Source organism: Mytilus trossulus, chromosome 6, assembly GCF_036588685.1.
Source record: "Mytilus trossulus isolate FHL-02 chromosome 6, PNRI_Mtr1.1.1.hap1, whole genome shotgun sequence".
NCBI lineage: Eukaryota > Metazoa > Mollusca > Bivalvia > Mytilida > Mytilidae > Mytilus > Mytilus trossulus.
The window spans coordinates 89,077,514-89,094,041 of record NC_086378.1 but is presented as its reverse complement, the minus strand read 5'-3'; the positions used below and the strand labels follow the sequence as shown (position 1 = coordinate 89,094,041).

Genomic DNA, 16,528 nt, shown 5'->3' with positions numbered 1-16,528 from the left:
GTTTTAACCCATTCTGACAAAGTGTCCAGTTCAACTTCTTCTCGCTTAGCCCATGCTCTGGCGTAGTCCTCAATAGAATCCATAATTATTTTAAAGTTATGGTTCCAATTGATGTGTTGGGGTTCTCTAAACTTAGGACCATGAGAAATCTTCTTTCGGAGATTTTCATGTGGAATTATATTTAGATCCCCAGTTATAACATGACCAGAGGGGCTGTAATTATAAGGCGAGTGGGAACAGTCACATGTCGGAGGGTATTTAAGGTATTGTTCTAAGTCAAGGTCCTGCAATGCCTGTTTATAGTTGCTAAGCCTAATAAACACATAAAAAGTTGCCTACATGATTATTGTAAAATAATTGTATACAGTTCGAGGTTGCATGTTAGTTACTTAATATCCTTGATATCCTGTGGTGTTGATGGAACATGTTTGTTGTTGTTATGCAGTTCGCATGTTGACTATCATATTTCATTTGTTTGAGCGTTTCTCTGTTATCAATCACTTTGCGTTGTTTGTGCTGTATTTCTGTTACGTAGTGTTTTAGTGTATCTGCTCCAAGTCCGGAATACGACAGTTGTTTCTACGTGTGTTGGCAGTTATTTTTGTTGCACTTCGGTGTTCTTGTTGGTGCTTTGTTTTCTTTTTTATAGTTATTGTGTCTTCCACAGTTTTGGTTTTTAACCCACATTTGTTTTCTTTCAATCGATGTATGACGTTTAAACACCGGTAAACTCCTACTACTTTATTTAAGAGTCCATCTTTATAACTTACTAAGCCTAATAAACACATAAATGTTTATTGTTTCATTATTTTGCATGTTCTATGAAGGAATTGGCATCAATATGAAATACGGTCTTCAGATATACTTTTGAAACGGTTACCTGCGTAGAGATACTTGGGATTAATCCACTAATTTCTTTAGAAAATGCATGTTCCAAGCAAGGTATATTACAACTCAGTTACTTTTTGCTAGTTCCGTTAGTTGTTAACGTGTAGTATTGTCAGTTTTATGAACTTTTCCTTTTTAATTTACCTTCGAGTTTGAGATATATATATCTTTTTATACAGTTAGAGGGTACATTGCGATACAGTGTAGAAATCTTGTGTGTACTGAACAAAAGCAAACTGGTATATATTGTTTGTTTGATAGTAATTGAGATAAACACACAATGTTGATAGCTTTACGATGCCACTACTGGTGGACGTTTCGTCCCCGAGGGCATCACCAGCCCAGTAGTCAACACTTAGATTTTGACATGAATATCAATTTTATGGTCATTTGTTAAAAAAAATCCTGTTACATAACTATTAATTTTTCGAAAAACTGGGCATTTTCTTACCCAAGGAATATATAACCTTAGCCGTATTTGGCACAGCTTTTTGGAATTTTGGGTCCTCAATCTTCATCAACTTTGTACTTGTTTGGCTTTATAACTATTTTGAACTGAGCTTCACTGATGAATCTTATGTAGACGAAACGCGCGTATGGCGTAATAAATTATAATCCTGGTTCCTCTATTTTTGGCATTTTCAATTTATTGTGTCTGTTCATTTTGTTCACACATAATGTTAAATATAATGGAATTTTATGCGACTGTCATATAAGTGAGAGGTTTAGCTAGCAATAAATCCAGGATCAGTCCACCATTTTCTACATAAGAAAATGCCTGTACCAAGTCAGGAATATAACAGTTGGTTACCCATTTGTTTGATGTGCTTCAGCTTTTAAGTTTGCCATTTGATTTGGGGGACTTTCTTATTGGAACTTTTCTCGGAGTTCACTATTTTTGTGATTTTACTTTTTAGTTTTTTTTATAAAGTATATAAGTATAAAGTAATGTGTCTTTGGGAGATAGGTGACTTGTCTAATTGACAATATAGATACTCTAAATAAAGATTTATTGACACCATACATTATATTAATTAAAGTACACATGAGTATAGTTCGTTGATAAATTTATATTTCATGGTCTTCAGTCCTCATTTCAAATCTTGTAACATGTAAGAAGTTGGGTAAACCAGTCCAAGCTATTTTCCTTTACAATCTTCCCTTATACTGCTTTCAGAAAGTATACTTTATGTCTAAAAGTTCAATTTATCCATTCCAATGATAATCAGTTTCCCGTTCAATTACTATCATCACCATCGTCTTCGTCGATATCGGAAACATCAGGTCCAAAGTCCGACATCCGAGAGAACAAATCGTCCTGTGTGAGGAATGTGTCGATGGTCGAGCCTGTACTAGTGTGGCTATGACTAGGGAATACAGCTCTTTCTCCTCTACGTAAAGACTTTGGATGGACACAAATCCCTCCTAGTTGAGGTCCAGCTTTATTTTGGAATAAATAGAGAAAGTGACATTTTGATTTATTGATGAAGTAATCCATTATAAAACTGAGAATGGAAATGGGGAATGTATCAAAGAGACAACAACCCGACCATAGAAGACATATATAACAACCCGACCATAGAAGACATATATAACAACCGACCATAGAAGACATATATAACAACCCGACCATATAGATTTATGGCAAATACTATATGACTAGAACGAAACCTTATAGCTGATTTATGAGACCATTAAATTAACGCAACTAATTTCTAGGAGCCATGATGTTTCAGTGTAGATTGAAAAACTAAAGAGACTAGTATATATATATATATATCCATATTTTACAAAATAAATATTAAAAGCGGGAAAGGGTGGCCTTCAAGTACATGCTTCTAAGAAATAAGTTGGAAGATCAAAATGCTAAAAACTTCTTTCGTAGGATAATAACAGGCACACATTTGTCATCTTGATTGTTCATTAAGTCGTTATTATTTGTACTTTTTATTCATATTTATTAACATGTGATAATGACTTGTTTCACTCTCAAATTGGTAAATCCTTTTTGTTGCATTGAGCTTTAAATTCAATGCAATACGTTTGCATGCCTTACCATTACATTTGCGGGCAAACACATATGTTTTTGCACAGCTTTTATTAACTTTTGCGAACATTTATGTAGTAGAGAATTGATAAGAGGTAGTGGATTCGTAAACGATAATCAACGAGCGACTTTAGTCGCGAGTTGATTATCGTTTTCGAATCCACTACGTCTTATCAATTCTCTAGCTTAACCCATTTCTAGTAAAACGACTATCTGTTTCATGATCTGACAATGAATCAACTGAATTTCATGAAAATAATTTCGTATTTTGTCTTTTTTATTGTCTAATAGCTGGAACTGACTAGATCCACACGGTTCACATTTATATTTAACTTAATTTAAGTTCAATTTAACTTAGTTGTGTAGTTATCTTCCCTTTTTATTACCAGATTTTGTATTTGTAAATGATTATTTCATTCAATGTTGAATCATTACAAATAATTTATATTGATTAGATTTTAGTATTTATAATTCATTCAAAAAAAACATATAACTAATATATGGATTTTTTTAAATCTTGTTTGGAAAGTTAAACATTTTTAATTACCAACATTTAGAAACCTTTAATATTTACATATATAGTATTTAGCAACCTAGTGATCAAACCGATGGCCCGTTTGATTGAATTTACAAAACATATTAAGAATAAAGATAAAAAAAAAAAAAAAACACATTCAAAATTACTGTATATAAACATTTTAAAACTAAAATGAAGTGCAAAATTCACAATAACACCACTTCACTAGACACCAGTTGTTGATAGAGTAGATACTATGATTGGTCATAATTGAAATATTATATATACATTTTGTTTAAACTGGTTCCCTTTTATTTTGTTTTGATTTTTTTTTAACTTTATTGCATTTGTCATCCATCGTCAATCAGTTAATGAACTAGTATTAGTTGTGGTACGCATCCTAAAACCCAAGCGGAATTGATTTTGCTTCACATGTACAATATATAATTATGTAAATTTTGCAACGTGTCATGTAAGCTGTTCATAGCCGTGATCGTCTAGTCGTTGGCTTCGTAAGAAAAAACAGTGATATTAACAGTGCCAAGTTCAAGCCTAGTACCCGGAATGATTTTTTTTTGTAATGTGTTTCACTACCAAAATATTGTTTTTAATTTTAGAGGTATCTCTATTTCATTTTTACTCTAAAGTTGACGGTTTTGTTTCTGGTTTCACAATTCTGATTAACAAAGTGATCATAGTATGATATCATTATAATCATAAAACCAAAAAAGATGATGAAAAGGGAAAGGCCTTGTACCTTAAAAGTGATAGGTGTATTGTGTACATGGATGTTTGTTTTATCAAGGAATGGTACTAGTAAGTAATATCTACAATTCCTTGATTTAATAGTGTTTATATATTTTAAAAAGACAAAAATACAGTTTATTGACATGCATTGACAGATATACGCTATAAGAGTGATATTTAAATCACAATTTATATCAGCACTCGTGGTCTAGTGGTATCATGCATAGACTACAGACTTAACTGTCGAAAATACGCGCGAGTTCGAACCTATACTAGTCACTCGTTTTTGAGAGGATAAAATCTAGTAAGTTAAAAGTTATGGTATAAGTTATCTTAAGTTAACATGGTGGTCAGTGGATTCTTGAAAAATAATCCACCGTTAGAACAATAGACTGACGTCAGAGAAATGGGTTAATTGACAGGTAAACGCAGGTAAATACAGGTAATAATACTTATTTATTCACCCTACTTACCCAGTCGTTGTATTATATATAAATTTAAATACCGAAAAAATTTCCATCGTATACTAAAGAACGACATCAAAAGTTCAATGTAGGATAAAAAAAAAACCAGTGTATTTACGCCAGATGCGCGTTTCGCCTACAAAAAAACTTTTTAACGCTCGAATCCAAAAACGTTAAAAAGGCCAAATATAGAACGAAGTTAATGTATGCGCGCAAATGTGATCAGCACAATTTGTTTAAATCCTCAAATGCGGGCAAACGTATTTTGCTTAAATTTAAAAACTCACTTGCTCTTCTGAAGCAGTTATGACTGAAACAAGAATGATCATCCCGAGCTCTTCTTTGAGTTCTTTCTGCATCGCTCCGTTTTTTTCTTGGGAAAATTTTCACTGGTAAGCATGGCGTTCTACAGCGGAAACAGGGGCTCCATGTGTTTTCCATTTGACCAAATCCTCTGTAAGCATGCATATTTTGTTCAATATAAGAAAGGTATAATAAAAAATATTTGTTTTTATTACGTAAGCTACTTATTGTGCTTTTCTTAAATCGGTTTTAAAAGAGGGGCGAAAAATACCAGAGGGACAGTCAAATTCACAGATCAAAAAATTGTAAACTTTATTTAAACCCATGTGCAATTTCCTACATTTTCAGCAACAGTTATACACACCAAACAAATTTTATTTATTTGAACAGTATACGAAATTAACCCCATGTTGTACAAATTTACGAGCGTCTGATATACTAAATTATAATCCTGGTATCTTTGATAACTAAAAAGACGTCAAATTTAATTTGAAACAGATACACAGCTATAGATGAATTTGGATGAAAATCAGTACAATTCGTTACTAAATACATGATTTAATAACATATCATACGTTTACTATACCTAACCAAATATTAAAGCTGCTATGTAACCTTTTTCAAAGCTGCGCTTACGGTATCCTCAAGAATGAATTCGCAAAAAGACAATGGCAAAAGTGCAACAATGAATACCATTTGTACGGATTGACAAAGTTGTTGCATTTTGTGATAATATAAAACTTGCCAATTTCATTGTACCAGATGTGCGTTTTAACATTTAATGTTGCATTAATTATGCTCGAAACCAAAACATTTGAAAAACCCAAAACCTAATTAAAACTTGATGACCGAAAAGGACAAGAATGTAAATCCACACAAAAAAGTTTAAAAGGTATTATATTCTGCGAGTTATGAGGTACATCCGGTGGTGGATGTAGTCATATGCTATGTAAACCTAGAACCACCCCATATAATACCGTTAATCATAAAAGGAACAGAGAAAGCAAACATTCAAAACCATCCTAAACTGTGCAGCAATCACGGGATCAGATAAGACTTAGATTCAAGACAATGAAAAGGACACATGTTCTTCTTCTATAACTAAAATTACTTTAAAGAATATTTGAATATTCGAAACAATGATTTCAAACTAATCACTCATGACACGAGCCATATCACTAATTTAACAAAACAACCTGTACGTTCATCTTCATCATATAATACAAATGTGTAAACAAAACACTTTGTGAAGTAAACAAAATTATTTTATCTTGATTCAGCGCACCAAGACAAACTACCAGTTTTGCTCTGCAACTGTGCAAGTGTCAAACTGCCACTGATGCATCTTATGTTGACGAAATGTGTGTTTATGTTTTACAGTGTAAGCCTTATATCTTTGAGGAGGTTTTCACGAAAGTTTAATGAGAAAATTGCAAGAAACAATTACAGATTGTTAAAAGGGATAACGTTTTATAAAGTTTATAAAGGAAATAACTATTTTTACCAAGTTATTCTTTTAAAACCTGCAGGTTAGGAGTTTAGTGAGATTTCTAAAATTAAATGATTTTACAAACAATAATGTTTGAAATGTTAATCTGTTGTACATTCTTGAAATCCGTGGTGGACAAAACAAACTTTGGAATATTGATGAATAAACATAAATACACCAACCAATGTTTTGCTGGATCCAAGTCATTGTCATAACAACTTAATAAAATTATATTTGGGTTGCACACATAGCTGCCATATCATTGGGAGGTTAAGGTAGGTATGAATCAAGTTTTACCCATCATTTTCTTCAAAATAAACTCATCATAGATACCAGAACTAAATTTTATATATACGCCAGACGTGCGTTTCGTCTACAAAAGACTCATCAGTGACGCTCGAATCCAAAAAAGTTAAAAAGACAAAAAAAGTACGAAGTTGAAGAGCATTGAGGACCAATATTCCTATAAAACAGGGACGAAAGATACCAAAGGGACAGTCAAACTCATAAATCTAAAAAAAAACTGACAACGCCATGGCTAAAAATGAAAAAGACAAACAGAAAAACAATAGTAAACATGACACAACATAGAAAACTAAAGAATAAACAAAACGAACCCCACCAAAAACTAGGGGTGACTTCAGGTGTTCTGGAAGGGTAAGCAGATCCTGCTCCACGTGTGGCACCCGTCGTGTTGCTTATGTGATTTACAAATCCGGTAAATAGTCTTATTCGGTCGGTCACATTCATGAAAGGGAAGGGGATTGTAGTTACGACGTAATGAACATATCCGATATCATTTGTGAAACGGTTATTCCATAACGGTCAACCAACTCGTGATGGCGTCCGTAAAATTTACGAACGGATGATTTCATATATAAGTTTTGCCAAATACAGCTAATGAAATCTATGCCTGAGATAGAAAAGCTTTAGTATTTCAAAAATGCTAAATTTTGTAAATAGTTAATTTATAAATATAACTATATCAATGATAATTCATGTCAGCACAAAAAGTGCTTATTACTGGGCTGGTGATACCCTCGGGGAAATAAATATCCACCAGCAGTAGCATCGACCCAGTGGTTGTAAATAAACTCATCATAGATACCGGGACTAAATTTTGTATATACGCCAAATACGCTAAAATACCTGTACCAAGTCCAGATTTTTTTTCTCGCTTGTTTCATTAATTGATAGCGTTTGATTTTGTCTGTTTGTGTGGACTGTCTCTTTTTTCATATACATTGGATCTCAGTATTTTGTTAGATTATTTTTCAGATAAATATTAAGTTTGGTATCTGGCACACATTTGCCAAGTTTCATATACTTAATAATACCAAAAAAGCTGATATTTCTCTGACATCGACCTCATATATTTCTAAATAATCATTTCAAACTATGTAATTTAGTTGCAATATGTAGCTCTTAATAATAGTATATAATTATAATACTTATGCAATACTATTTTGATGAATAGCTTGAAAACGCGACAATAAGGAAAAGTATTAAAATATTATATCATGTTTGTTCATACCTTTGAAGGATTAAAAGGACAACACACTGCTATTCTAAGTATCATATATAGTTGTTGATACATCTTGTTAATAAAACGCTATTTTGCAAATTCATCGAAACAACTAATTGTGACTTTTAAACTTTTGTAGACTTACCTTCATTTTTTTAATTTTTTGTATCAACTTGTTGTTCAATAATATATAACGATCAAAGATATTCAAATAGTGAAAGCGTACATGTTTGTGTACAAGTATCAAAATGCTTGTATTGGTTGTCAAATATCAGTACAACTAATAACAAAAACTAAATACCTAAACACATGCCCGCAGTTGATGTTATTGCAGGCGAATTCTGCCCATCCCCACTCCCTGTGACGAGGTATGGCGTCGTATCGGACATTACACCGTTTACATTTCGATACCTGCAAAAAGCCAACATGTTTTACATATGCAATTGTCACAGCAGATAAAGCATTCGATAACATCGTTTTGTGTGTAAATCACATAAACGGCTTGTTGAAGGAATTATGTATTGACAAATCACTAAGAATCGCAACATTTACCAACACGACACTTACGAAGGAGGAAATCCGGAGTAATCATATGTCTGTTTCGTAGATATTTCAAACCAAAGAAGAACTATAAAAAAGAAGATGTGGTATGATTGCCAATTTGACAACTATCCACAAAAGACCAAAATGACACAAACATTAACAACTATAGGTCACCGTACAGTGTCTTCCCACGCTGTATTTGATACTTTATAAACAAAGGCAACAGTAGTATACCGCTGTTCCAACGTCATAAATATATCTAAAAGCGAGGGAAACACATCAACTATAAGAGGAAAACAACGAAACAACAGAATACTGATCATGAAGTGCATCAAAAACACAAACGACAATGTAACATACATAGAAACGAACTATCAGATAACAACTGCCATATTCCTGAAATAACATAAGTGTCCGTACAAACAACTTTATATTGTTGGGTTTTCCAAGTGTTTTATGAAACCTCTTTCTTAAGTATAAACATTCATTTTTATGAGCAACCAAAGCCGGGCTTTGAAATCCTTGTGAAACTGCCTAATCGATAGGCGGCGTGCATCCGATGTGGATACTATAGAATAAAATGTAGTGCAAACAATATAAAACTCTTTCATCGTGCATAGATTTAAAAAAAACATTTGACCTTTAAACACTTTACACAAGTATTCCGAAATTCCTTTACACAGATATTCAAAATTCTAATCTAAATGACCAATTAAAGCAACTGGCCCCGCTTTGCTGCAAAAAATAAAGTGTCCAAACGTAGAAACAAGCCTTAAGGCTGGATAAATCGTACTTTGCAATATATTTGTTATTTTAGGAGGACGTGCACGAGTTTTTAAAACCAATTCGCATTCCCATGGGAACCAAATGTGCTTCTTTTCTCTCCGAGTTATTTTTCATCTATTATTCTATGCGAGACTGACTTCAAAGAGCTTCTTTTAATAAATTTAAAGAAGTTTACCTCTTACGTTATAAATAATGACCTCCCACTTATTAATTCAACGTTTGGTGACTATGTTGAACGAATCCAGCGCATCGATCTTGCAATAAAGGATGCATTTAAGTCTGCCTCATATTTGTTTTACTTAAATCTAGAAATTGATCATGAGAATCGGTTGAGAACAAAAACAGGCTACAAAAAAAGATAATTTCAGCCTCCCAATTGTGAACTTACCAACAGCACCTACATATGGAGTAAATATCTTCCAGTTAATACATTATTCCAAGGCTTACATTTCTTATCATGATTTGCTTGGTAAAGGGTTACTGCTCACAAGGAATCTCGTAAACAAAAAACTTCCAAGTTGTGTAGTCGAAATTTCGATAATTATACGGACTCTATGACGAGTTGGTTGACCATTATTTAATATTCTAATTCACAGATAACAACGAACATGTTTCAATCGTCGTAACCGCTAATCATCGTAAGACTTATCACCGTTTTTTGTTTTTAATTATGTTAGTACACGAAGGATGTCACATGTGGAACAAGATCTGCTTAACCTTCAGGAACACATGCGATTACTCCCAACTTTTGGGCTCGTGTTGCTTAGTCTTCAATGTTTTGTTTTGAATACTGGTGTTTGTCTTTTCGTCTTTTCCATGCTTTCCCATGGTACGGTGTTAGTCGATATTCGACTTAATTTTTTAAAAAGGGTTTCGCCTCACGTTAACACCTTTCTGTTCAAATAAAAATAATAATAATTGTCATCTTTAATCTTACATGCATCTTATACGATATGATAATTAAGAACACGTTACCCTCTTTCTGGCTGGTACTTTTCGCCACCAAACGTTATCACATGGTCCGCATGCGTACTGACGTTCTTCGTGCGTCAACTGGCCCTGCTGTGCGAGTTCTCTCCATGCCCTGTTGTTTCTCACAATTTGCCACTGCAGTGAAACAAAGTATATATAATAACAACATATTATCCTTTGTTCATTTCGTATTGTAAAAATTAGATAAACCTGGTCAAACAAAATATTATCTCCAAAAAACGAAAGAAATGAATCGATACCCGACAAAGAAAATCCTGTTTTAGACACGTTTTTTAATTGATTTAGCACTAATTCCTAATTCTCAAATGTCTAAAAGTGTAAAAGTACCGTAGCCGAAAGGAGGTTTGTACAAAAACTTCATTTGAAATAAATTTCTGAAATAGGGTCTGTTTTTCTTAATCAATTGTTTTATATTAAACAACATCCACGACAAATACCAGCACTTAACTCATCCCTATATAAATTAAAATTAACTCCTATTAAAGCTCTCATAATTTATGTTCATTGATTTAATAAGGGTTGCTCTACATAAATAATGGAATTATGCAATCCATGACATATATTTATTGTATTTCCTAACATTTACTATTGCTATGGTAAATGTTTGTATTCCTGACTTTTGGGTTTGGTAATGTGGTTATTCAATATGCCGTTTTTCTTTTTCTTTGATTACATTTTTCTTTGTTTTTATAATGATTGAGGTTATGACAGAATGTTCACTGTTTTACCTATATTTTTGACATTTCTATCTATTAACTCTGTTTGCTTTGTTCACAAATTGTAGTCGCTATAATGAAATTTGATTTGGAGTGGTTTAGCTAGGTATGAAACCAGGTTTTATCCACCATTTTCTACATATAAAAATATCTCTACCAAGACAGGAATTCCTATGACAGACGTTGTCCATTCGTTTGATGTGTTTTGCCATTTGCGTAGGGACTTTCCTTTTAGAATTTCCCCCGGAGTTCGGTAATGTTGTTTTTTAGTAATACCAAACCCCTACGTGCTATTTCGATGCATTTCATTACTGTGTTGATTCAATATCTGTATCTATCACATATTGCACTTTTCTTTCCTTTTTTTTCATAAACGTTTATTTCTATGATTGATAAAAAAAACAAGTATAATACTGTCCACTTATTAAGTCTGGTAAGGTAAGTTGGGCTATCGAATATACAATTGAACGGATTAATCCGGCTCTAAAATAACGTCAGCGCTAAAATGTTCACTAGTAGTTTTGAAACTTTAGCCTAACTTGAAACATAGCATAGTTTGGTATTTTGACACTGTTTGATGTCGCTCGTTACTTGTTCATACCGTCATTGTGTTATTGGCCGATGATCGTCGTATTCTTGTCTTTCATTTTATTTTCATTGCCTGTTGTTGTTTCTTTGATGCATATAACGTAGCTATATACTTATACATCCCGTCATTTTGCTATTGTGAAATGTTTTTTATTCTTGTCTTTCAGTTTTTCTTATGTGCTTTGGTTATATGCTTTTTCAGTTCCTTTGACATAAATATGACGTGGCTTTATACAGATACATTCCGTCATTATGTTTTTGTATTATGATCAATTTGTTTATTCCTATCTTTTATTTTGGCTAATATGCCATTTTGTACATCTTCATTGCATATTTGTATGTTTTAATAGTGATTAAAAGTGTAACACAATGTTGACTGCTGTACCCTTATTTTTAAGATTTTTACCTATTATGTATATAGATATAGGAAGATGTGGTGTGAGTGCCAATGAGACAACTCTCAATCCAAATAACAATTTAAAAAGTAAACCATTATAGGTTAAAGTACGGCCTTCAACACGGAGCCTTGGCTCACATCAAACAACAAGCTATAAAGGGCCCCAAAATTACTAGTGTAAAACCATTCAAACGGGAAAACCAACGGTCTAATCTATATAAACAAAACGAGAAACGAGAAACACGTATATATTACATAAACAAACGACAACTACTGTACATCAGATTCCTGACTTAGGACAGGTGCAAACATTTGCAGCGGGATTAAACGTTTTAATGGATCCAAACCTTCTCCCTTTTTCTGAAACATGTTTGTTTAGTTCACACATCGTTGTCAAGATAATGGAATTTGATGCGTCTGTCATACAAGTGAGAGGTTTATCCAGCTTTTAAACCAGGTTCAGTCCACTATTTTTTATTTTAGAAAAATCCTGTACCAGGTCAGGAATATGGCAATTGTTATCCATTCGTTTGATGTGTTTTAGCTATTGATTTTGCCATTTTATAAGGGACTGTTCTTTTTGGATTATCCTCGGAGTTCAGTGTTTTTGTGATTTAGAAATGCAAATAATACGATCTGGTTAGTTAAGTTATTTTTCAGTATGATTAAATGCATACCCCTTCGTCATCGGATCTGCTGATATTTCTAATGGTTGGTAAATCAGCTGCAATGTATTATTTAAAATAAGAAAATGTTTTAAACCCAAATACATATTTGATAGCGAGTTACTATGGTGGACACAATGTTGAACTATTTGACCAGGAAAAAGGTTAATACTTGATTTGAAAACCACAACCTTAATAAATAAGCATCAAGGGTTATTTAAGCAATGCAAATTCACCAACTACGATAATCTCTTTGTTGTAATTGTAAAATACATATTAAACAAAATAGGACATAAGGCATATGATAGATACTAAGAAGACATAAAAAAAAATTGAATAAAAATATAAAACGCCCAAGAATGAAAACCACTGTAACCATTTTAATACTCCGAATTATTAGGAAGGTTTTAGAATAAATGAAAATCCTACAACATTTTGCATAACATCTGCTTTTAATTAAACATAGAAGACATATTTTGTTTAATTTTCTTAAAGCTTTCGGCCTTATTATATATGCGATGTAAGTTCACTGTACTGAAATGATTACACGAAAATCTCCGCTGTTATAGATTAAATCTGTATTTATAAGTGTTCGACGATAAACAAAAAAATATCATTTGTTTTTGTCCGTCACCAAATGCCTAATTTTCATATTTAGACCTTTTTCTCGAAATTACTACTGTTAGTAGGTTGAATACCATTTATGTTTAGCAACATCCCAGCGGCCCCAGCATAAGGAGTATATGTGTCTCAATTGATACGTTACTCTAGAGCTAGCTCAAAGTACGTGTACGTTGATTTTGTTGAACGAGGAATACTGCTTTCTCAAAAGTTGCTAAGACAGGGCTATGAATCAATCAAATTAAGTTCATCACTCAAGAAATTTTACGGTCGCCATCATGAGCTGATTGGCCATTATAACAAAAGTGTGTCAGAAATCATATCTGATATTCTTCCTCAGTCATTATAACCTTCCATCATTACCGAACTGAACAAAGAAATAACACAACGGATGCCGTATACGGTGTAGGAAATGCTTACCCTTTCGGAGCACCTGATTTCACTCCCGCTTTTTAGTTGAGTTCTTAAATATTATTTATAACTGTTGATGTAATTGTCCTTTGGTTTTGTGAGTCTTTGATAACTCCTTGCTTTTGATTGTTATTGTCTTTTCTGAATATGAAGCATTGTTTATTATTTCATTTTTCAGATTTATGCACTTTTATTCAACATCCAACCCCCCTTTTTTTTTTTTAACTATGACAACGGTTAGAAAAACAATTGGGTGTTCCTATCTGGGATATGGGAAAACGCCCTTTTTCGCGTTTATCTTTACTTTTTACAGCTAGCTACAATAAATGTTAACTAGACAAACGTACCTGTGAGCACAAAATTAACAGTAGTTTGGAGATCCCTCTGGTGGTGGTTTATAAGTCTCTCTGCTTCTTCATACGCAAAGCGACCTCTAAATAGCTCTCGTAGACGTTGTACTTGGGGACTTATAATAGGTACTGGTACTGCCTTTAATAAATGTTTTTTTGTATGAGATGTAGAAATACGAACACTTGATATTTCATTTCACACTGAAATGGTTATCATTATGGTTCTGCAAATTCAGATTGCCAACAAAACTATTCATTGGAATATACAATATTCTTTTTTTTATTCTTATCATTAAAATATATGAAATTATCCACCAAAACTAGCTAAATATTTATCATAATACTCTTATATATTTATATTGTTTATCCTTGTGTGTTGTTATATTGGTCGTGTTTATCCATTCAATCAAGTATTTATATTTTAGAGACCATTAATACTTAAATTAGTATGTATATTCTTCAACGTTTGATTCAGAAAATGGTTACTATCTTGGCAAGAATTGACAGTACGCACTGTACTTGGACCATTCAGCACGGAATAAGAGATTTATAAACAGTTGAAATAAACAATTTTAAGAAATCGTTTTCAGTCGTGTGGTACGAGTATAATGCGGCCACTCGGCCTCTCTCTCTCTCTCTCTCTCTCTCTCTCTCTCTCTCTCTCTCTCTCTCTCTCTCTCTCTCTCTCTCTCTCTCTCTCTCTCTCACTCACTTTTGTGGATAAACATACCTGATCATTTTCTCTTATATAGATAATGTCGGCCATCAAATTATTATGTGTAATAGTTTTATCTTACAAAAACAACGGATCAATAAGTAAAAATTTAATAATTTACTTCCTCAATTTAAAACTAAATTGTCGTGATGTTTATTTTTAAATTTCAAGTATGAAGGCGTAAATACAACTGGGCAAAGTGAAAATCATAACCGGACTGGATTGAACTCTTCAACTTTATTCATGGACTGGATTGAACTGACCTGACTGTACTGTTGGACTTTTGACTGGAAAGCACATGAATATATTTTTCTTTCAAATTTAAAATGATTTTCTTTTTAATGTTGAAATTCCTCTCTCAATTATAAAATGGTAAAGCAGAGTAATTAGATATAGGAAGATGTGGTGTGAGTGCCAATGAGACAACTCTCCATATTTCAAAGCACAATTATTAATGTTAATGCAAAGATGGAAGAGTATATTCTTTTCAATACCTGATAACCAATCAAAGACAGCGTATAACGTATATAAATTCACGACCTACACACCAAATAGTAAAAGAAATTATCATTAAATTTTAACAAGCACCTTCTACTAGATTAAATTTAGTTTAGGGACTATAACACTAGTAAAATATGTAATTGTTTTTATTTGTATTGCTTACTCTGCTCCTGAAGTATTATATGGTGTTTTTAACATTTGTATATGAGCAACACATGTTATAACTTATTCCATTACATGAGTCTACTGTTTACAATTATAATCTTATATTGAGTATATTGACTATTAATTCATTTAGAACTGATATACATACCATGTCATCATGTTGGAATAAGTATGCTTAAAATAAAGAAATATTAGTACTGAAAAGTAAAATCACAAAAAAACTCGACGGCAAAATCTTATGATAAAACACATAAAACGAATGGACAACAACTGTCAAATACCTGACTTGGTACAGGCATTTTTAAATGTATTAAATGGTTGATTGAATCTGGTTTTATAACCTCTTTTCATAGTTCATGTAAATCATAGAAATACTTGTTTGGTTTGCTGATCTGTTTTCCACTATACAAAGGATTAAACAAACTTGGTACCATCTTTATACTCTTTTAATTTTTAATCAATAAAGAGAATGAAGATCATTATTTCCAAAGAAAAATCCTTTTAGCGTTGTCCAGTTATGTTAGTGAGTTCAGTCCAGTCCAGTCAAGTTTTGACACTTTGCCAATCGACATTATGTAAACAATAAACACACGATAACAAGTATAATTATCTTTATTATGTATTCATATCTCATTTTTATGACATTATATTTTCAAATTAAGATCACGATTTGAAATCAGTGAATGCTAACGAATTTAAGAATTTAGAACTTTAAAAATATAAAATATATAAAATGACAAAAAGTGCATCTAGTGCCTTGGTAAAATATATTGTATAACTTAAAAATACGATTCAATTTTTCAATACTAGTAACTAATGGTAAATCAATACCCAAACTTCTGTTTTGTATTCAGTCTTAATGGGAGCTCGCGGGTATAAATCTTTTTTTTAAATATAGGATTTCGCTATATTTTTTTATAAATGAACTTTATCATATACTTAATGGGAAAATGAAATAAACAAATGGGGCCAACGTTCACTTAAGCTCACAAACTGCCTTCGAAAGAGGCATACAATTTTTGTGAATGTCCATTTTTCTGTGCTAACACAAACTCCTTATTCCTAATTTCAACCTTTTTTCAATAATTTCTCGTGAC

General features: G+C 32.5%; 1 protein-coding gene across 1 annotated transcript; it reads right to left on the bottom strand.

Annotated features, from left to right (window-relative positions):
• Window positions 1-2,108: 2,108 nt before the first annotated feature.
• On the bottom strand, window positions 2,109-14,902 carry LOC134722178 (shiftless antiviral inhibitor of ribosomal frameshifting protein homolog). The gene is made up of 7 exons (XM_063585758.1): window positions 14,781-14,902; window positions 14,048-14,189; window positions 12,681-12,727; window positions 10,285-10,416; window positions 8,282-8,391; window positions 4,951-5,117; window positions 2,109-2,328 (listed from the first exon to the last, which is right to left on the bottom strand). Exons 1-7 carry the CDS (start codon window positions 14,814-14,816, stop codon window positions 2,126-2,128), a joined length of 837 nt encoding a protein of 278 aa, XP_063441828.1. The 5' UTR covers window positions 14,817-14,902; the 3' UTR covers window positions 2,109-2,125.
• Between the last annotated feature and the right edge of the window lie 1,626 nt (window positions 14,903-16,528).